General features: G+C 37.4%; 2 protein-coding genes across 3 annotated transcripts; both read left to right on the plus strand.

Moving 5' to 3' along the window:
- Positions 1–2,926: 2,926 nt before the first annotated feature.
- Positions 2,927–10,891, plus strand: LOC125275832 (NACHT, LRR and PYD domains-containing protein 1 homolog). Its single transcript, XM_048203125.1, has 6 exons — positions 2,927–5,898; positions 6,204–6,288; positions 6,605–6,666; positions 7,057–7,305; positions 8,997–9,041; positions 9,203–10,891. The coding sequence occupies exons 3-6, from the start codon at positions 6,648–6,650 to the stop codon at positions 10,831–10,833; spliced, it is 1,944 nt and encodes a 647-aa protein (XP_048059082.1). The 5' UTR covers positions 2,927–5,898; positions 6,204–6,288; positions 6,605–6,647; the 3' UTR covers positions 10,834–10,891.
- A 26-nt stretch (positions 10,892–10,917) lies between these two features.
- On the plus strand, positions 10,918–23,481 carry LOC125275833 (NACHT, LRR and PYD domains-containing protein 1 homolog). Of its 2 annotated transcripts, XM_048203126.1 has the most exons (6): positions 10,918–11,150; positions 11,297–11,380; positions 17,201–17,458; positions 18,346–18,432; positions 21,631–21,744; positions 22,063–23,480. In XM_048203126.1, exons 1-6 carry the CDS (start codon positions 11,104–11,106, stop codon positions 22,079–22,081), a joined length of 609 nt encoding a protein of 202 aa, XP_048059083.1. In that variant the 5' UTR covers positions 10,918–11,103; the 3' UTR covers positions 22,082–23,480. The 2 variants fall into 2 exon arrangements, with proteins under 2 accessions (XP_048059083.1, XP_048059085.1); XM_048203128.1 differs by lacking the exon at positions 11,297–11,380 and having other exon boundaries at positions 22,063–23,481.
- The last annotated feature ends 582 nt before the right edge of the window (positions 23,482–24,063 follow it).

The raw sequence follows: 24,063 nt of genomic DNA on the forward strand, positions 1-24,063 counted from the left end.
CACCCAGAGCAACTTTTCTCTATTTAAGGATACGACAAGACACGGACGAGTGACGTGTGTATGCAATTTCCCGAAAAAAAACATCCCGACAGGTCTAAATTCGAAACGCTTATAATAAGTTTTCCATAGAGAATCTGGGTAAGACAAAAACACATTTTGAAAGGATTATGTATTTATTAATATTTAAATTTTAAACAAAAAAAGTTACATAAGCTTTACAACAAAATAACCAAACCAAATGCAAGTGTCAACGGACACCAAATAAGAAGTGAGGCTGTATTTGGCCAATTCATTTACTTAAAAAACTTAACCTTAGGTTGTGCTAAATCATTAAAATATTGTAAAAAATGATTTATATACGCTCATATCTTTTGAACAGATTATCCAGAAATCATTGTTCTGCTGTCCTCTGATCAAATCATGTCCTGCTGCGGTGTTTGGTCCCATTAATGTTTCTTTATTGATATTGCAGGTATGTTTTTTTTCCCCTGGTGTAAAATCTAATTTTTGACAAGACACTTTTTATCTATAATATTGTCTTTTTATCTTACATACAATGTTTTATTGAGCTAGATAACACTTGTGGTATAGTTTACTCATAATTCACCATGGTTATGATAATACCGAGATGTGAATTCACTTTAATCTATTGTAACTGCTGCAATAAGGTGTGAGAACAGATTCATTTGGAGAGCAGTCTCTGGATTAAGTTTAAAGTACCTTTCTACAACATTTGAGAGATTCACAGATTTTTCCTGTGAACGCCCTCTAAAAATAAACATCTATTTCACCGTGAACCGTGGAGTGCTGAACCTGAACCTGAACCTGCTGTGCTTAAAAAGATTTTAAAAAGTGTTCGGTAATGCTCAAGACTGCAGCTACATACAGTAATAAATGACACTGACAGATGACCTCCATCACTTAAAGACAGAATATTGTGCAGTGTAGTACCAGGTAAGCTATCTAGCAAGTTTACTATGCCAGAAAAGCCATGGAGCTAGATAATGCAACATGATGATGAATTAGTTTTCAAATCATGCAATATAAGTGTTTGGAGGTCATAATGTGCAAATAAGTGCATAATGACTCTTTATTAATCTTTTACTGTTTGTACACAATGATGACGTAGCAGGGCCGTGCACAGACCTTTTGAGGGGCATGTGCCGAAACTAAAAAAGGGCACCCCCCCCCAACCCTAATAAATAACACAAAATAATAGTATCAAAAGCTTTATATTTATTCACTATTAATGACAGTTATATAGATTATATATATATATATATATATATATATATATATATATATATATATATATATATATATATATATATATGTATATATATATCAAATACTTAACATCGTAAACATTAACCATACTGTGTGACCATATATAATATGATTAAATGTTAATGAATTAAGTGTATCAGCAGATAGCCATCATAAATCAAATAAGAAATTTCTTAGAAATATATTTTACCTAGCTGACGAGGATCACTCGCTTTGTGTCAAAGTCAAATGCAGTTATATGTGTGGAAATGTGCAATGTGCAAAAACATCATCACATTAGGCTACGTCATCATCAATAGGTTATGAGCGCTCAGGTTTTCCTGTTGTAAAATACGTTTGGCCAAAATCTCAATTTATAAAAGATGTAATACTACTGTTTTCACAGGCTATTTAAAGCTATTTGTATGCTATTGGCTATGACTAACTTAGATGGCAAATGCTAGCCCCCTCTCTCTCTCTCTCCGCCGCCGGTCTCAGGCCTCAAATGCATAAAATATGAAACTTTATAGACATACTAGTGTTTCTTTCGTAAAGACAACGACTTGTAGCCTAATTATTCAAACAACAAGATATTTATTTACCGTTGCAAGACGTTCATACGGTGGCCCAGTAGTGCACAACACAACGAAATTAAAAAAGCAAACATAAGTTCACAACACAACGGAAACAAGCCACAACACAACGAAATAAAGCCACAACACAACGGAATTAAACCACAACACAACGGAATAAGCCACAACACAACGGAATCAAGCCACAACACAACGGAATCAAGCCACAACACAACGGAATCAAGCCACAACACAACGGAATCAAGCCACAACACAACGAAATAAAGCCACAACACAACGGAATTAAACCACAACACAACGGAATCAAGCCACAACACAACGGAAATGCTCCCGACCACTTGGGGGCTCTCAGAGCTAGGTAATATTACTATTCCTTGCCACTGTTCTATAAAGTCGACAGTTTTACAAAGATATCAATACCATGATTAGTTTTAAGTATGTAAGCATTGTATATCGACATGATATATTAATTAAAAATCAACTACGTTCACAATAGCTTCATATTTATACTTGTGAATGATTTGACGCGATACCACGGCGCATGATAAAGGGAACATCCACCAATTCCACCAAGTTGTTAAAACGTATAATTTGTATTCATTAAAATTACTTTTAACATTTAAAAACAGACATGTTCAAATTCCAAAGGTTGTTAGTTCCTGTTGGTAAGACTGACAAGCTTTGGAATTTGAATATGTCTGTTTTTAAATGTTAAAAGTAATTTTAATGAATACAAATTATACGTTTTAACCACTTAGTGGGATTGGCAGACGTTCCCTTCATCATGCGCCGTGGTAGCGCGTCAAATCATTCACAAGTATAGGCCTAAATATGAAGCTATTTTGCACGTAGGTGATATTGAATTAATATTTCATGTCGATATGCAGTGGTTACATACTGTTTAAACTAATCGTGGTATTGATATTACTGCCGACTCTATAGAACAGTGGCAAGGAAAACTAACTTTACCGAGCTCTGAGAGCCCCCTAGTGGTCGGGAGCATTTCCGTTGTGTTGTGGCTCGATTTCGTTGTGTTGTGGCTTTATTCCGTTGTGTTGTGGCTCGATTCTGTTGTGTTGTGTCTCGATTTCGTTGTGTTGTGAACTTATGTTTGCTTTTTTAATTTCGTTGTGTTGTGCACTACTGGGCCACCGTACGTTCAGCTGCTCTGCTGTGGAAGTGGAACTTCAGTTCGCGGCACTCAGGGGTCGGAGTTAAGAGGTTTGACTGACAGTTTGAGCGGAACCAAAACGATTTTGTCACAAGCTCTTTTTAATACCTTTTATTAGGCTAAATATATTTGTAAATCAGTAAGACATGCTTAAAGGGTGACGAATAGCATTGATTTATTGAAGAAAATGAATAAATAAAATAAAACACCTCCAAAAAAAGGGCACTTCGGAGTGTAAGGACAAAAAGGGCATGTGATCTGCACAGCTTGAGCCCTACCTGTGCACGTGCCTGTGACGTAGCAACGTACGCGCGCGCATTTTGGCAACGAAACTATGGCGAGAATCAGCAGCGTGTCAAGCTACGCGAGCAGATTAAGCAACACAGACAAAGAAAGTTATTTTAAAAAGTTGACTTTATCCGGCTACCAGATCCGTGTACTATAGTGGAGTGGATAGAAGACGTTAGCAGATGGCCAAATATACAGTGGCCAGATATATATATATATATACATAAACTTTCGGAGTTGCGAACCACTGGGGAACAACACCACTTCCGTTGCCAAAATGCGCGCGCGACTATTTGATCACGTGGGCTGTAAAGGGTCTATATTCTGTCCCTGTACTCATAATTTGTGTGGAAAAAAAATGTTGGTGTTTTGCATTTATAGGTATGTTTGTAGAGTATAAATGTAGGTCTATTTTAGCACACAGGCATCATAATCGGCACTACCTAAATTCACCACTGTAAAACATTTTCAGCTGGTTAAACTTAGAAATGAAAGTTCACCTGCTGCCTTAAAAATGTGAGTTAACTCAACTTGAAGATAAGCTTTTTTTAACTCACAAATAGTCAAGACATTGGATTACTGTAATTTAAAAATTAAACAAAGTAATCCATTGTCTTGACTATTTGTGAGTTGAAACAGCTTATCTTCAAGTTTAGTTAACTTATGTTTAGTTGAGTTAACTCTCAGCTGCTCTCAGCTCTTGGAGAAGGAAAGCAGCTTCGAGAACTGAAGTAAAGATCTGTGTCTTTTCTGATCAGCACAGAGCTGTTGGTCTTATATGTGACTGATAATTGTCGGATAAACTGATAAGAATATAAAACTCCTTTACAGACTGAACAGCAGTTGTCAGTCAGATGAAAGTGTGCTGCAGGTTCTTAATGCTCTGCACATGAAGAATGTGGGTGGACTTCAGATTGCTGTGAAGAACATCTCAGCTGACACTGCCCTCATCCTCATATCTCAAGAACATTTTCTTTTTTGCACAGCTAAGACCCAAACTCCATGCTTTTAATATTGATCTAAAGATGGTTTACTCTGATTGACAGATTAATGACTGATGATTCAGAAAGTCTCTGGTTCTTCAGCTTTGAAAGCTTGTGTAAGGATTTTTTCCCACACAATAGTATTGCTATTTTTATGAATCACTAATAAATACAGTTATTTGACCAGTTTCACTATGCAATGTTGGGCGACCTCTTTGTTAGACTCCTGCATTCAGACTTATTGGACAAGGAGGAAATATGTTTCCATGCAGGTTGAATGTGGTGAAGTGTTGTTCAAGCCCACAGAATGAACCGTCACTGTCAGAATTCATTGTCAAATGTCCACGTTCAAAGGCATCCAGTATCACATTCACATTTTCTCAGCTTGTAACAGCTAGTGTAGAATCAAACATGTCAACCTTATCTTTTCCTTCTCACAGTAACATCTCTATTTTGTAGTTTTAATGCTTGTTCAAAGGGCTCTGGTGCTGCTGAGTGGCTCCCTGGTCTTTTAATGCAGTTGGGAATCAAGTTACTAAAGGAATCTCCAAAATGTCCTAAGTGCATTTTGAACATCATGATTTTTTTTTTTAACTAAGTGTCTTTATGCTGGATTGAATGTTTAATGTATGTTGCTGTTCTGTGTTTCTATAAAGATTTAGATGCAGTAAATGCTGACCGCTGCATTCAGCATTCGTTCAGCTGTTGAGTTCTGTGAAGAGAAATGTACTGAAGACATAAAGTGAGTTTATACCTTTTATGCAGTATTATTGACATTTTCAATGTTTTATCATACAGTAATGCTATTGTAATGTTCACTACTTATTCCTGTTCCTCCCCGTATCTAAACTTGCACTGCCTGATGAAAACTGAATGTTTACCTGAACTGTTTGAGTATGAAGAAATAAATCTCGATGGGTCTTAAGAACCTTTATATAATAACTGTGTGACATTACAGAGACTGTGTATAATAATGAAAAGCAGTAGGACAAACTTTATATATGTGTTCTGCTTCCTGCCTGTAGACAATCTGTTATAGACAAAAAAACATTTCATCTGTCCTCTTATCATTTTAGATCAAGTAATTCTTGTCGCACCACTGTACAAACTTCTCAACAAGATCTGAACGAAATGAGTAAATTATGTTTTAGTAGATCTTCAGCAAAAATCTTTAATTGCTGGATATAGATATTTTAATGTTAGCATTTAGAGAGAAATTTAGCTGTATTTCAAGCAGATTTTGGAGATTTTCGTTTGTTTGTGTGATTTTAAGTCACACGTGGCTTGTGTTACCTTAGTACAAAAATGTGTACTATGCAGGTTGAGGGCACTTTTAGGACTGTCTTCTTCAAGTTCAGGTTCAACCTGTTTCTCATGTTTCTTAGTTCCTGCAGTTTCAAATCTAAATTGAGCTCCTTCAAGAGAAGCAAAGTTATAACACTGTCGATCTGAAGGAAAGCAGGCGTAGAGGACAAACCTTCAGCACTGATGTTAGTTGTTTTATTTAAAAAAAAACAAAAAAAAAAACAGAAAGATCAAATATAAACCACATTACCTGGACCAGCAGAACTAGAATCCACATTTTGGAGAGGATCAGGTAACATTTTAACTCTTATTAGTGCTTTCATTGCACAGATTTCTCAACAAAGAGCATACCAAAAGTCATCTAAATTCTTTTTCTTGTTTAGTGTAATTACAAATGTCTCTTAAATTGTACTTGTGTTGTTGATGTTTCTTTGCTTTCACTTCTGAAACATATATAATTTGTCTTTATTATTACCCTGAATGTTTCCCACATCCTAAGTTTTGCATTTTCTAAATTCTGTAATTGTAGTATACATTGTTTGAAATGATCAAATGTTCTGGGTTGTTTTTCTTTCGTTTGTTTTTCCTGGTTAACAGAATACAAGTCTTTATCTGGAATCTGAGAACTGGTTCAACTGGGTCATTGAAAGGAGCTGGCATTCAGGCACTATCAGATCTTGGAGTAGGTCTCAGAGTTACGCATTAAACTTTGAAATGTTTGGAAGTAAAACTGTCCTAAAATTAAAACAGACGGTCATATTAGTCATTGTTTTGTGTACATTTTATTGGTTAAACTTGAAAACCCTCTTGAATCCATACCATTTGGTTTTGTAACTATTCAGAAAAGGCCAAACGTCAATTTAAAGTGCATGTCAGAGTATTTTTTTACATGGTAATTAAATTTACCACATATTAATAGTGCAATCTTTAACCATGTGTCACAAAAGCTGTCTTCAACTGTCGCTAGAAGACATCTCAAACTATGTTTTGTTTCCTAGAGCACTGCTCTCTCCAACACGTCACAGACACTTATGAGACACCATGGACCAAGACTCAGAGTGTAAGTACTGTTACTACAGTAAAATAAGAGAAAGTTATATGCAGAATAGTCTGTGTTACACTGATTACAAGTGAAGTGGCCCAAATAAGTGTTTGCTACACTAACTATTGTTTTTATTGAAGAATATACAGTTATTGAAACTTCAAGAACCATAAAATTGGTTAATTTACTAATATCAACACTCTCTGCAATATTATTTGTTAATATAATACTATGTGGGGTGTGCTTGACTAATGTTTTGGACTGATCTGTTTGCACTGGAACTGATGTTTAAATGTAACTTAAATGTCCAAATTACTACTGATGTTTAAAGCTGGCAGTATGCTGAATGTCTAAAATTGTGGGATTCCTTCCTTGTTACCATTTATCATCTTATAATCTCTCCACCAGGTGCTCAGTTTGTGGATGCCCACTGGGGGAAACTTGTCCAGAGAGTAAAAATGGTGATGCCGATTGTGGATGAGCTGCGGTCAGGTGGCATGCTGGAGTGGGAGCCGTACTGTAAGATCAGAGCAGCATATACTCACCAGGACAAAATGAGAGAGCTTTATGAAGTGCTGCACTCTGGAGGAAACAAGGTTAAATCTGCCTTTTTTTTGCAACTGTTAAAGCTGGAGCCATTTCTGTTAGAAGACTTGGGTAAGTGCACACACATTTTGGCCCATATACCATGTGAACTTTGTACTGTTACAGGTAGCATTGAACAAACTGCAGAAGCTCTTATACAAAGCTTAAAGGTGCCCTAGAATTAAAAATTGAATTTACCTCGGCATTGTTAAATAACAAGAGTTCAGTACATGGAAATGACATACAGTGAGTCTCAAACTCCATTGTTTCCTCCTTCTTATATAAATCTCATTTGTTTAAAAGACCTCCGAAGAACAGGCGAATCTCAACATAACACCGACTGTTACGTAACAGTCTGGATCATTAATATGTACGCCCCCAATATTTGCATATGCCAACCCATGTTCCCAACATTATGTTCCCAGTATTAACATCTGGATCTGCACAGCTGAAACATCAGACTAGGTAAGCAAGCAAGAACAACAGTGAAAAATGGCAGATGGAGCAATAATAACTGACATGGTCCATGATATCATGATATTTTAGTGATTTGTAAATTGTCTTTCTAAATGTTTCGTTAGCATGTTCTAATGTACTGTTAAATGTGGTTAAAGTTACCATCGTTTCTTACTGTATTCACGGAGACAAGAGCAATAGCTATTTTAATTTTTAAACACTTGCAGTCTGTATAATTCATAAACACAACTTCATTCTTTATAAATCTCTCCAACAGTGTGTAATGTTAGCTTTAGCCACGGAGCACTATCAAACTCATTCAGAATCAATGTAAACATCCAAATAAATACCATACTTACGCGATTAGACATGCTGCATGACGAACACTTAAAGATCCATTTTGAGGGTTATATTAGCTGTGTGAACTTTGTTTATGCTGTTGAAGGCAAGCGCGAGCTCTTGGGACGTGGAGCACAAGATTTAAAGGGGCCGCACAGCATGAATCGGTGCATATTTAATGATGCCCCAAAATAGGCAGTTAAAAAAAGTAATAAAAACAAAATCTATGGGGTATTTTGAGCTGAAACTTCACAGACACATTTTAGGGGACACCTTAGACTTATATTACATCTTTTAAAAAGACATTCTACGGCACCTTTAAGTATTTCATCTTAATTTTTTATCCCGTTAAATGAATTTGTTCAATTACAACTAAAATGCTTATGCTTATGTTCTATGTCTATTCAAATAAATAAAAACTATGCAAAATGTGTAAGGATAGTTCACACAAAGATGACAACACTGTAATTTCCTCACCTTCATTTTTTAGGCATTTTTGAGCTTCAGATGGGAAAATTATGAGTGAATATTGATTTTGGTCCATACATCAGATATAGCTGTGCAACTTGGGATAAACACTTGGAATATAGTGCAAGCTACACAGACCACGTAATGATGCTTTTTCTGTCATTTTGGGATTCTACAGCACAAGTCCATAATTTAAAGTCACTTTTATTATGGAAAAGACACAAAAAAAGTGGTCTGAAACAAGATGAGGGTTAGTAAATTGAAACTAAATTAGAAAGTTAGTAATTACACAAATTTTCCCTTTAAAAGTTTTCCCTATTCCCTTTAAAAAGTTCAAGGTGCTTACAACCTAGTTTTGCATCTTGTGAGAAAGTGCATATGTATGCACTTTCTTACAAGGTGCATTGTATGAATCTTGTATAGATAGATAGATAGATAGATGTAAAATGTTTATAAATATATGTGAATTGTCTTACTCAAATGTGTCTAATTTTCTGCAGGTGTCACTGAGAATCACACACACTTTGAAAAAACGCAAACCCCAGGTGACTGACAAATTTTACAGTAAAATGTTTTGAATAATGCACTTCTTCCACCTCATAATGTAGTTGGTATCTACTGCCTGCTCTGAAATTTCTTACTCTTTAGAATTAGAATTTCTAAGAAAAAAAGCACTTAAGCATATGAACAATTACAATTTCTACAGAAATCAGCCCAGTGATTCTCAAATACAAGAAGAAGATCTGCAGAGAATACCAGTATGTGAAAGAGTATAACTTTGCGCCTGGTCAAAATGTGCTGCTGTCTGAGCGCTACACACAACCTCTGATCCTTCAGAGATACAGAGGTCGTCAAGAGAGACAACAAGAGCTTTGCTCTAGTGGAGAGAGCTTCCAGCAGGTCCTCAACTCCAGCAACAGTCATGAATCTTCCTATTTGAACTCTCTGTTCGACCCAGATGATCACAGAATCAGTCCCGGTGCTGTTATACTGCAAGGAAATTCAGGGAATGGGAAAACTTTAACTGTGCAGAAGATCATGCTGGACTGGGCATCTGGTGACCTCTACAAAGAACGGTTTGATATTGTGTTCCATTTAAAGTGTAAAGAAATAAACTGCATTATTGGCGAAAAGAGTTTGGTCGAGATCTTAAGCAACAGCTGCAGTTTAACATCAGATCAGATCTCACAGATACTACAGCATTCACCAGAGAAGGTGCTGTTCATCATCGATGGATTTGATGAGCTGAGACTCACAGAGGACATTGATCACATGTCACTAAACACTGATCCGGTTCAAAGAGCTCCACCTCAAGTGACTCTTTGTGACCTGCTGAAGGGTCGAATCCTGCCAGAGTCCTTCCTGCTGGTCACCACCAGATCTACAGCTACAGACACACTGAGTAATCTGCTCAAAGCACCTCAGCGTTTCACTGAGATTATGGGATTCTCTGAGATGGGGGTGGAGGAGTACTTCCAGAAGTTCTTCCAGAATGAGGAGCTCTTCAGGAAAGCCTATGAATATGTGAAAGCAAATGAAACACTCATCACTGCCTGCTCCATCCCTCTTATCTGCTGGATCATCTGCACAACTATCAAGGAACGATTTGAAGGTGGTGCGAATGTAACAAGTGGACTGGAAACCACCACCTCCATCTACATTGACTTTGTGTCCACTCTATTGGAGCATCACTGTCAGGGTTTGAGTCAGTCTGTCCCGAGCCTGCTGAGGAGTCTGGGTCAGCTGGCACAGAGAGGGATGCTGGAAAAACAAGTCATGTTTGATGAGGAAACTGTAAATGAAATGGTTTCAGACCCTGCTGGCAATCCATTCCTGTGCAAGTTCCTGTTTAAGAGAAGAATCCACCAGGAGACGATGTTCAGTTTCATGCATCTCAGCTTTCAGGAGTTCTTCACTGCTCTGTACTATGTCCTTCTGGAAGATGAAGAGTCCCTGAGAAAAGTGAGAGAGCTATTATTTATGGATTCATGTGAACATTGCCCTAATGAACATCCTCCACGGTTTGCAGCTGTGGTGCAGTTTGCTTTTGGTCTGTTAAATAAGGATGTGAGACACATACTAAGGAAAAGACATGGTCTGGTTGTTCATCCAAATGCACAGAATCATCTGAAGAATTGGATTTTAGAAGAACTTCGAACTGATTATCCATTTGAGGGTAGAACACTGTTTTGGCTTAACTGTCTCTATGAACTCCATGAAGCAGAATTTGTGAAAGAAGCAATGGAAGCCTGGAATAATATCAAAACAAGAGATGCTGTACTGGGAAGAACAGACTGCTGGGCCCTGCTGTACTGCTGTCAGTGCATTCACACATGAATGAACTGTCTATCACTGCCGCCGGATTAACATGTGAAACATTGTCTATGATTCTTCTGCCTGCTGTACTGCTGTCAGTGTTTTTATCATGCTCAGGCATTCCTAAAATATTAAAAATATTAAAACTGTGAAACTGATCACAGAATAATATTATGATGAAAGTTGTAATTGCACATTTGACTTGATTATTTAGTCTGTGCAGTAATGTTCTGGATTTGATTTTGAAGGATTTCCTATCTAAATATATCAGACTCTTTTCTCATTGAACTGATGAGTGCTCTTGTGAGAGGAAGGACAAGGACCCTGAGCTCACTGAGGTAATGTCTTTTTAAAACCACTGACTCAAATACATTTAATGTATTTTATGCACACATGCACTATCATCCTTCATTGTGCTTTATTCTTTATATATATATATATATATATATATATATAATCTTTTTTTTTCTGATTTGATTTGCAGTCTTTATATTTACTGCTTCAGTACAGATTGTTGGAATTGTTCTGTCCACTCACTTGAGCTGTCACTCAGTGAAGAAATATATAGGTAAAGTGAACTGTCAGGTAACATTTTACATTAAAGGAACACTCCACTTTTTTTGAAAATAGGCTCATTTTCCAACTCCCCTAGAGTTAAACAGTTGAGTTTTACCGTTTTCGAATCCATTCAGCCGATCTCCGGTTCTGGCGGTACCACTTTTAGCATATCTTAGCATAGTTCATTGAATCTGATTAGACCGTTAGCATCTCGCTTAAAAATGACCAAAGAGTTTCGATATTTCTCCTATTTAAAACTTGACTCTTCTGTAGTTAAATCGTGTACTAAGACCAACGGAAAATGAAAAGTTGTGATTTTCTAGGCCGATATGGCTAGGAACTATACTCTCATTCTGGTGTAATAATCAAGGAACTTTGCTTCCGTTCCATGGCTGCATCAGGCGCAATGATATTACGCAGCGCCTGTGAGCCCCTGGGTGTGTCCCCTATGGGTGTGTCTCAATCAGTTCCCTAGCTCCCGAGTAGTGATGGGAAGTTCGGATCATTTTACTGACTCGGACTTTTGAGTCTTCGTTCAACAAAATGAACGAATCTTTTTTCGAGTCATTTCGTTCATTTCGTTCATTTTAGCAAAATGTAATTAAAATGTTACGTGTTACTTCCCCAACACATCTACTACTTATGCAAACGTTGATCACAATACAAAACTACAATGCTATAAGATTCAGAAATGATTAATTCTTTACCTGGGTCTTCAGTTTATGACAAGCTGATTAAGCTCACCTCACCTCTTGTCTGACAAGTCTTCAGGTTTAAGTCATTCCTTAATGACGTGACAGGCAGTCCCATGCTAAACCAATGCAGTCTGAGCCGGTAAGAATTGATTAGGTTATTTCATGAGTCTTTCGGGTTTTTGAGTCGTTCCTTAAACACGTGACAGACCCATACACTAAGCCAATGCATTCTGAGCCGGAAAGAGAATTGATTAGTTCTCTTCATCAGTCTTTCGGGTTTTGAGTCGTTCCTTAAACACGTAACAGACCCATACGCTATTTCTGACATTTCTGTCACTGTTTTTGTTAATGTTTCTTGAGGATCTGTGGTGTGTTATTATAAATAAATAAAGCCCTGTTATAAATAAAATATTGATTAATTTATCTTTTTGACTGTCTATCTGTAAATAAACACTAGGCTATATAATAATATAATAATCCAAGCCTACAATACAAAGTATTTATAGCCTAGTTTGTTCATTTTTACTCCAATTTTGAGTTTGCTGTTATAATAATTGCTTTTCCTAGGCAGATTTGACATATTGGTCTAATATATGTATAAGAAGATTGCTCAAAAAGGACATAATGACATAAAAGCAAATAACATTTTGAATTTGAATTATTAATGTTAGTTTAAAACATCAAGGTTATGATAACTTCAGCTTTAACAGTTGTAACACAAACTCAAACAAAACTGGAGAGTTAACGTTATTTACTAATAAATATAATGTGCTTGGGTCACACAGCATAGTGTATGGGTATGTCACGTGATTAAGGAAGGACTCAAAAACCCGAAAGACTCATAAAAAGAACTAATCAATTCTCTTTCCGGCTCAGAATACATTGGTAGCGTATGGGTCTGTCACGTGATTAAGGAACGACTCAAAAACCCGAAAGACTCATGAAATGAACTAATCAATTGAATCATCAGGTGAACTACTTCTAGCAGTACAGAACCTGTACAGGTCCTTCTCAAAAAATTAGCATATTGTGATAAAGTTCATTATTTTCCATAATGTAATGATAAAAATTAAACTTTCATATATTTTAGATTCATTGCACACCAACTGAAATATTTCAGGTCTTTTATTGTTTTAATACTGATGATTTTGGCATACAGCTCATGAAAACCCAAAATTCCTATCTCAAAAAATTAGCATATCATGAAAAGGTTCTCTAAACGAGCTATTAACCTAATCATCTGAATCAACTAATTAACTCTAAACACCTGCAAAAGATTCCTGAGGCTTTTAAAAACTCCCAGCCTGGTTCATTACTCAAAACCGCAATCATGGGTAAGACTGCCGACCTGACTGCTGTCCAGAAGGCCATCATTGACACCCTCAAGCGAGAGGGTAAGACACAGAAAGAAATTTCTGAACGAATAGGCTGTTCCCAGAGTGCTGTATCAAGGCACCTCAGTGGGAAGTCTGTGGGAAGGAAAAAGTGTGGCAAAAAACGCTGCACAACGAGAAGAGGTGACCGGACCCTGAGGAAGATTGTGGAGAAGGACCTGATTCCAGACCTTGGGGGACCTGCGGAAGCAGTGGACTGAGTCTGGAGTAGAAACATCCAGAGCCACCGTGCACAGGCGTGTGCAGGAAATGGGCTACAGGTGCCGCATTCCCCAGGTCAAGCCACTTTTGAACCAGAAACAGCGGCAGAAGCGCCTGACCTGGGCTACAGAGAAGCAGCACTGGACTGTTGCTCAGTTTTGCATGTCATTCGGAAATCAAGGTGCCAGAGTCTGGAGGAAGACTGGGGAGAAGGAAATGCCAAAATGCCTGAAGTCCAGTGTCAAGTACCCACAGTCAGTGATGGTCTGGGGTGCCATGTCAGCTGCTGGTGTTGGTCCACTGTGTATTATCAAGGGCAGGGTCAATGCAGCTAGCTATCAGGAGATTTTGGAGCACTTCATGCTTCCATCTGCTGAAAAGCTTTATGGAGATGAAGATTTCGTTTTTTCAGCACGACCTGGCACCTGCTCACAGTGCCAAAACCACTGGTAAATGGTTTACTGACCATGGTATTACTGTGCTAAATTGGCCTGCCAACTCTTCTGACCTGAACCCCATAGAGAATCTGTGGGATATTGTGAAGAGAAAGTTGAGAGACACAAGACCCAACACTCTGGATGAGCTTAAGGCTGCTATCGAAGCATCCTGGGCCTCCATAACACCTCAGCAGTGCCACAGGCTGATTGCCTCCATGCCACGCCGCATTGAAGCAGTCATTTCTGCAAAAGGATTCCCGACCAAGTATTGAGAACTGAACATAATTATTTGAAGGTTGACTTTTTTTGTATTAAAAACACTTTTCTTTTATTGGTCGGATGAAATATGCAAATTTTTTGAGATAGGAATTTGGGTTTTCATGAGCTGTATGCCAAAATCATCAGTATTAAAACAATAAAAGACCTGAAATATTTCAGTTGGTGTGCAATGAATCTAAAATATATGAAAGTTTAATTTTTATCATTACATTATGGAAAATAATGAACTTTATCACAATATGCTAATTTTTTGAGAAGGACCTGTAGAATATTGCACATGCGCGACTGAACGAATCACCCCCCGAGACGACTCGTTCTTCCCGAGTCACATTAAAGATTCGTTCAAAATGAACGAATCGTTCAAGAACGACACATCACTACTCCCAAGCTCGTGAATCAGTATATCGTGTACACGAATTCGGGCACTGGTAAGGACAGTAAAAGCTGCTGGTTCACTACACATTGGGACACTTATGACTCTATTTCCGGCGACGTGACAACGTCCTCATTGTACAACATCACTACTGGTATTTATGAACAACAACAGAGCTGATATTTTCTGACATTACTTGTAATGTTATTTAAAGTACATTATGATTAATTATTTGCTTACGTGCAACATTTCAGCCGTGAATAAATTATAAGTGTTAGCTAGATTATGCTCATTACCTGTCTAGTGATGTATGTTTATGCTGAAATATAATAAAATAACGGTTTGTATTTTTAAAAACATCTATCGCAGGGATGGACAACTCCGGTCCTGGAGGGCCAGTGTCCAGCAGAGTTTAGCTCCAACCCTAATCAAACACACCTGAACCAGCTAATCAAGGTCTTTAGGATTAGTACACAGCAAAAACTGCAGTGTTAAATTAACTCTCCTGGGAGTACATGTGAGACCATACTCAAGAGTGTTAAAGTGTTAAAATAAAAGTGTTAAAAGAACACTGAAAAGTGTTAAAGTTAATTAGATAATTAAGTGATTAATTGAGTGATGATTGACCATTATTGATGATAACAAGCAGAATCACCAAAGGAGAAAATCACAATTTTTAAGCCACATCGTGGAGATGAGGGTTTGCTTTAGTTGGCTCTTGTCCCTTGACTTTTTAAAATAAAATTTAGTTTGGGCTGTTTTAACTGAGTTATAACATCCAGACAAACAAAGAGAAAAAAACGATCAGGTGTTGGTTATGTTTTCACATAATCATTATTTGATTTGAATCACTGAACTCATTTAGAGCCCAATCTCTGAGTTAGATTTACATTATTGATTACAGCAGAGCTGTGATTCTACAGCAGAAAATAAGCTTTATCAATATAATCTGAAGGATTTCACAAGCAGTTGTTCTGAGCAAAAAAAAAAAAAAAAAAATCTTTCCCTTAGGCACACACAGACATCAAGAATCAGCCTGAGAATCTCAATGACGGTGACAAGCAACATATTCTGATCAACAGATCAACTCTGAACATTAGAAAACAAGCTACTAAAAAGTCACATAAACGGAACAAAATAAAATATGAGAATAAAGGAAATTACTAAGACAATTCAGCTTAGTAGAAAGCACTGCAACATGGTTTATTATTCTCACCACTGTTGAGATTCACAGGCTGATTCTTGATGTCTGTGTGTGCCTAAGAGAAGGATTTTTTTTTATTTGCTCAGAACAACTGTTTGTGAAATCCTTCAGATTATATTGATAAAGCTGATCTTGTGCTGTAGAATCTCAGTGCTGCTGTAATCAATAATGTAAATCTAACTCAGAGATTGGGCTCTAAATGAGTTCAGTGATTCAAATCAAATAATGATTATGTGAAAACATAACCAACACCTGATCATTTTTTCTCTTTGTTTGTCTGGATGTTATAACTCAGTTAAAACAGCCCAAACAAAATTTTATTTTAAAAAGTCAAGGGACAAGAGCCCAACTAAAACAAACCCTCATCTCCACGATGGTGGCTTAAAAATTGTGATTTTCTCCTTTGGTGATTCTGCTTGTTATCATCAGGTGTCTTCAATTTTGGTCAATCATCACTCAATTAATCACTTAATTAACTCATTAACTTTAACACTTTTCAGTGTTCTTTTAACACTCTTATTTTAACACTTTAACACTCTTGAGTATGGTCTCACATGTACTCCCAGGAGAGTTAATTTAACACTGCAGTTTTTGCTGTGTACTAATCCTAAAGACCTTGATTAGCTGGTTCAGGTGTGTTTGATTAGGGTTGGAGCTAAACTCTGCTGGACACTGGCCCTCCAGGACCGGAGTTGTCCATCCCTGATCTATCGTATCGTTATGTGTAGTGAGTTGGCTCACGTGATTCAAGTTTCGCGCTTCAGAACTTCCGTTAAGGGAGCATAGTGAGCATCGATGCTCCCTGGTTTTCACGGTGCATTGTGGGACTTTTCAGGGAGCGAACGTTTCAGTGCCCTGGAAGGATTCTGCGATTGAGACAGCCCTTAAAATGGCTGACTCCCTGGTCAGTGCCCTGACTACTGAACTAGGGAGCTGATTGAGACACAGGGCCTGCTTGCACAGGGAGCGTGCCTTGTAACCATGGAGACGTTTGTGAGAGGCGCTGCGTAATATCCTTGCGCCTGATGCAGCCATGGAACGGCAGCAAAGTTCCTTGAAATGTCTATTTATTTGCTGCATCAGGAAATAAATCGGGAGTTTGGTTTTAAGTGAATTAAGTGTGAATACTAAATATATTTATTAAGCATAATACCATGCTAGTTAAAAATCTTTTTTGGTTTTTGGTTTATAGACACAATAACACTGATGCCAGTGACAGTTACAGTTTTTTCTTTCTTTCTTTTTAGTATCTGCATAAAAACTTCATATGAAGACCCTACGCTATCTTCATTGACTCTCACCTTGCCACGCTCAGAGCTAATCCGCATCGACTGGACCAATATTCAGATACTTCGCCAAAGGGATTTAGATGCGTTAATGCATTTTTTCTGTTCTTTCTCTGAACTGCAAAAGCTAAAAATGGAAACAAGCAAAGAAATGACAAAGAAGTTTTCTGTTTGGATCCTTCAGATCATCCAGAAGATCCCCAGTGTAACAGAACTCTTGTAAGAAAAAAAATCTGAAGTCACATTCTATTCTGTTTCTATATGAATTTGTCAGGTGTTTTAGGAAGTACAGTGTAGCACATATTAAAAGGGATAGTTCACCCAAAAATTTTGTTACAATCTATATGACCCACACATGACATGCAAGAAAAAAATTTAATTGTGCACACAATTTCCTAAATTTTTCCCTCGATTTATAAATCATGTGCATGACTTATAAATCGAGGGAACGAAATATAAATCGTGCACACAATTTAGTAAATCGAGGGAAAAATTTAGCCTACTGTCTGGGGCTCCGTAGACTTCTTTCTTCTTGAAATAAGGTATTTTAAAGGATGGTGGTATGACAAAACAGTTTCACTTCCCGTTGACTTCCATTGTATGGAAAAAAAATACAAAGGAAATCAATGGAGACTGAAACAATATTCTTACCAACATTTTTCAAAATATATTGTGTCCACAAAAGAAAAAGTCATACAGGTTTGGAACCACATGAGGGTGAGTAAATGATGACAGAATTGTAATTTTTGAGTGAACTATCTCTACAACACATTACCCCATTTCATTCAATGAGTTTCAGTATGAATGAAAGTGAGATTACACGCTGATTACACACAGTCACTCATTTGTGAGGTATAGAGACAGACAAAACTGTTTAGTAAACAAAACATTTTTAAAAGCCACATCGAAAGAACTGTTGCCATTTCATTTTGCAATGCTCTTGCAAGTAGATGCATATGAAATACCCCAATTGGTACATGGCTCTCATCCATTTTAATCGTTATGGAATTATTCAAATGAATGTGTGGAAAGCATGTATTAAGTATGGTATTATCAGTCCCTAAAATCTAAATTATTTTATCTGCATAATATTTATCCACATCTAGGGTTGATGCTGGCTTTTTACTGGAGGAAGCACTCAAGGTGTTTCAAAGGTCCTACACAAGACCAGACTGTACTGTGGAAGTTCACGGGTTTGTATTGTTTTATCCTCATACTTTTTGCACCAGTAAATATGCTGGTCTGGAGACTAGAGCTTTCACATTTTAAAACAGCACTTTTAGAGCTTCATCCCTCTGCCTAATGTGAGCATAAGTATTTGAACAGTTTAACTTTAAGCAAATATAAAAGTGGAAAAGTTAATATTTAATTGTAAATCCCTTGCAAACCATCACAAGAGTGAGTCTGTGACCCATAGACATCAGCACACTCTTGGTTTTACACTTTGAAATGATTTTTCAGGCCTTTAGTGAAGCCATTTTCAACGGTTGCTTGTTTGGGGGAGTTTCTGCCTTTAGTCTCCTCTTCTGCTGGTGAAATGCTTGTTCAATAGGATTTAAATCTGTAGAATTTACCAATCTAAGACCCAAACTTTCTTTACCATTATAATCTTGATTGAGTTGGCAGTACTTGTGTTTGGGTAATTGTCCTGTTGCCATATGAAGCACTTCATATACTAATGCTCACATTAGGCAGATGTCAGGGTTCTGTCACATCTGTCTAGTTTATTTCTTGGTTTTGTGACAGAGCTTTAACACTCCCGTTTTCGTCCTGTCCTTGTGTGAGCGTACGGTCTCGAGTGTTCTCGGGCCGTGCGCTCTCTTGTTTCATGTTGGGAGCGTGGCGCTATGATCCTGGCACTCATGTCTAGTTTGGTTTCGGTTTCGTGTCGGGATTCGGACACTCGCGCTTCCAGTCCTGTCTTTATTGTGAACGCACGGTCGGGTGTTCTTTCACTTGCCGTGCGTTCTTGTCTCATGTTTTGTTTAGCGCCTGGTCGGTTCTTATTGGCCAGGCGCTCTTATATTGTCATGTTTTGTGTAGCACGCGGTTGTTTCCACCTGCCGCTTGCTTTAATGTTGTTTTTGTCTTGTGTTGTGTAGCACGCAGTCTGTTTCACGGGCTGCGTGCTCTCATGTTGTCTTAATTGTTTTGTGTGAACACGTGGCTTATGAGTTTTCATAGTTGCCTGTTCATGTCTGGTCTTGTGTAAGCACATGGCTTGTGATTTGTCTTCATTGGCCATGTGCTTGTGTTTTTGTTTTGTTTAGTGTGAGCACATGGCTTGTCATGTGTTTTTGTGCCACATGCTCTCATGTCTATGGTCTTGACCCCACCCACCTTGTTACCTGATTATTGGTTGATTTGCCCCACCTGTCCCTCGTTACCTGCCTTGTTTGCTCTCCTATTTATTCTCCTTGTGTTTGCAGTCCTGTGCTGGTTCATCATCATATGTTTCTCTCGTCTAGTCTAGTCTAGTCTAGTCTAGTCTAGTCTGTTTTTCCCCATGGGGTAGTTTTTGTTGTTTCTTGTTTTATTTTTTTTTATTAATAAAAGCCCTCTCTTCCCTGCAATTGAGTCCTTGCTCCTTCCACCACCCAAAACCCTGACAGCAGAGGGATGAAACTCTAAAAATCTTGTTCTTGTTTTGAAACAGTCAATAATAAAATGTGACATTCTGTACTTCTGCCTCATATTAATCATATTTATAGATGTCTTGACATCACAGATAACAGAGAAATTTTATCTTTACTGTTCCAATACTTAGACTCTGTATACATACAGCGGGTACGGAAAGTATTCAGACCCCCTTAAATTTTTCACTCTTTGTTATATTGCAGCCATTTGCTAAAATCATTTAAGTTCATTTTTTGCCTCATTAATGTACACACAGCACCCCATATTGACAGAAAAACACAGGATTGTTGACATTTTTTGCAGATTTATTAAAAAAGGAAAAACTGAAATATCACATGGTCCTAAGTATTCAGACCCTTTGCTCAGTATTTAGTAGAAGCACCCTTTTGATCTAATACAGCCATGAGTCTTTTTGGGAAAGATGCAACAAGTTTTTCATACCTGGATTTGGGGATCCTCTGCCATTCCTCCTTGCAGATCCTCTCTAGTTCTGTCAGGTTGGATGGTAAACGTTGGTGGACAGCCATTTTTAGGTCTCTCCAGAGATGCTAAATTGGGTTTAAGTCAGGACTCTGGCTGGGCCATTCAAGAACAGTCACGGAGTTGTTGTGAAGCCACTCCTTCGTTATTTTAGCTGTGTGCTTAGGGTCATTGTCTTGTTGGAAGGTAAACCTTCGGCCCAGTCTGAGGTCCTGAGCACTCTGGAGAAGGTTTTCATCCAGGATATCCCTGTACTTGGCCGCATTCATCTTTCCCTCGATTGCAACCAGCCGTCCTGTCCCTGCAGCTGAAAAACACCCCCACAGCATGATGCTGCCACCACCATGCTTCACTGTTGGGACTGTATTGGACAGGTGATGAGCAGTGCCTGGTTTTCTCCACACATACCGCTTAGAATTAAGGCCAAAAAGTTCTATCTTGGTCTCATCAGACCAGAGAATCTTATTTCTCACCATCTTGGCAAACTCCATGCAGGCTTTCATGTGTCTTGCACTGAGGAGAGGCTTCCGTCTGGAGCTCAGCCACAGTGATCTTTGGGTTCTTCTTTACCTCTCTCACCAAGGCTCTTCTCCCCCGATAGCTCAGTTTGGCCGGATGGCCAGCTCTAGGAAGGGTTTTAGTCATCCCAAATGTCTTCCATTTAAGGATTATGGAGGCCACTGTGCTCTTAGGAACCTTAAGTGCAGCAGAAATTTTTTTTTGTAACCTTGGCCAGATCTGTGCCTTGCCACAATTCTGTCTCTGAGCTCTTCAGGCAGTTCCTTTGACCTCATGATTCTCATTTGCTCTGACATGCACTGTGAGCTGTAAGGTCTTATATAGACAGGTGTGTGGCTTTCCTAATCAAGTCCAGTCAGTATAATCAAACACAGCTGGACTCAAATGAAGGTGTAGAACCATCTCAAGGATGATGAGAAGAAATGGACAGCACCTGAGTTAAATATATGAGTGTCACAGCAAAGGGTCTGAATACTTAGGACCATGTGATATTTCAGTTTTTCTTTTTTAATAAATCTGCAAAAATGTCAACAATTCTGTGTTTTTCTGTCAATATGGGGTGCTGTGTGTACATTAATGAGGAAAAAAAATGAACTTCCGTGATTTTAGCAAATGGCAATATAACAAAGAGTGACAAATTTAAGGGGGTCTGAATACTTTCCGTACCCACTGTATATAATTTATATTAAATCCAAATGTCAGGTTTGTTAAAGACTATTTAATGATGCTGTGCTTTGTAATTTCTGGTTACAAAGGTATATATGCAATAAACAGTCTCAAAAATGCAGTAAAGACCGGTATCAGAGATGCAACGAGAGAGTGACAATTCATCTGAATTACCAGGGCTTTTATATGGAGAATGAGCGAATGTAAGTATAAAGACTAACACAAATGAATGTACCAATGACGATGAGAACTGTAATATGGAATATTTTATGACTTACAGCTATGGAACAAAAATTACGAGACCACTTAACATTGATTTCTGAACTTGGAGTGGTCTCTTAATTTTTTCCAGAGCTGTATACAATTTCATTTGAGCATTGGATATTAAATGTACAAGTTTTAAGAGCTATAGCATATGATTATAGTGTGCACTGTGGATCTGTACGTACTGGTTGACTTTGTATACAGGCATATTTCTACATGATTTATCATGTGTTTTATCTTGTCTCTCTATTTCTAAGGCCCTTGTTCTGGGACTAATGGTACAGCATGATAAACAGTAGAAAACTGCAAAAGGAGCATCTTTACCAAGAGCTGAGGATTGGGATGAACACAGCAACCAGATCTAGCTAAAGTGTATTTACAGTAGGTGTTGAATTACAATTGCAATCAGCTTTACAGAGTTTTAGTATTGTATGCGAGTAACCATTGTTTTTTTAACTGTAAGAGTTTTTGCCATGAAGATGAAGCCTCAGATGCTTACATGGCATTAACATCTATACTATAGTTTTATGATATTGATGCTAAATTGTCCACATTTAACAGTTAAGAGCTGAGTGATAGTATAGTTTATTTGTGAATACAATATAAATAATCAAGAAATTAACATTTGCTATATAGCATATATCATGACTATATTAATATTGTATGTATCAGAAAAAGCATTAGATATAGCAGTTGTAAGTTGGGGTTATTAATTTATGGTGTGATACAAAGGATTATGAATCTGTATGGGATTGTACAATTTATTACAACTTGGTGTATATCACTGCCATGACTGTATAAATGACAAGATTTAAGATTTTGGTCACATCAACAACTTTGGTCAGTTTAACAAAACAACAGGCATAATATAAAGTACATAATACAAAATATCTTTAGCCCCCGAGTGTGGAAGTCAAAGGCAATTGTGGCAAAGAGTGAAAAACTCGATAAGAAGTTGGATAATATAGAAGAAAAACCTTGGGATGCTACACCAGGGGGGCAGTTCTCCTCTGGATATACATTCAAAATATAGTGTCAGTAATTCAGCAGATAAGTTAATATATGCAGGTATAATAGCATGTTCTCATTATTGCACAAATTGTCATGGTTAGACACATTATTTTATACTGTTGGTGTCTACAGTAGTTATATTAGAATCTGTAATGTATGTGTTTTTACAGTAAAAAACTAATAAAAACTATTAAAACATAAAAGCAAAGTCTCTGTACGTTCATTTGCATCAGTCAAGACAGGAACACATGTGAAAAATGTCATTGCACACATTTGTTTCAATGTATGATTTGCTTCTGAGGATAATTTTTGTGGTACAAATTTCTTTTTTCCCAAGAATATCCTTGCCACTCTGTTGCATACGAATGGAATGAGGGCTAGGGCTGTCAACCTCCACAATGACAGAAGTATAAAAGTGTCCATATGATTAGCATTACTTAAATCCTCTGAAGCCATTTGATAGCATAGTTCATTAAACAAACTGAAATATAAATTAAGATCATGAGCATACCAACTAGAAGCTAGGGCACATGTCAACAGAATGAACTAAGGTGTCACTTCACTTCTTAACATGGAACTAAAGATGCATATACCGGTAAGTGTACATGGCAACACTGCAAATGAGCACTTGGTGAAGCAGCTTAATGAACATAAACAAATATACACAGCAGAGCTAGATTCAATGGTCAAACATGTCCATCAAGCACATGATTACATACAAAAACAACAGACTGATTAAATCATGTCTGCTGCTGCGGTTCTTAGTCCCATTAATGTTTTTTTTATTGCTGATTGCAGGTATGTTTTTTTCCGTGGGTGTAAAATCTCATTTTTGATAAGAGCTTTTTATCTATAATATTGTCTATTTATCTCACAATGTTTTATTGATGTAGATAACACTTTTAGATTGACTCATAATTCACTGTGGTTATGATAATACCAAGATGTGAATTCACTTTATTCCATTAAAACTGCTGCAATCCCACATGGAAAGAACCTATATGTGGATATATGCGCATATATGAAACCTATATGCAGTGTATATGTACATATATGCTGCATATATGCACATATATGATAATATATATGCTGCATATATGCGCATATATACTGCATATATGCTATATATATGCTGCATATATGCGTATATATACTGCATATATGTGTATATATGCCACATATAGGCAAAATTGAGGTGCATATATGTGCATATACAGGAAATATTGGTCTCCTGTATTGCTTCTTCA

This window comes from Megalobrama amblycephala, linkage group LG9, assembly GCF_018812025.1.
Source record: "Megalobrama amblycephala isolate DHTTF-2021 linkage group LG9, ASM1881202v1, whole genome shotgun sequence".
NCBI classification, from domain to species: domain Eukaryota; kingdom Metazoa; phylum Chordata; class Actinopteri; order Cypriniformes; family Xenocyprididae; genus Megalobrama; species Megalobrama amblycephala.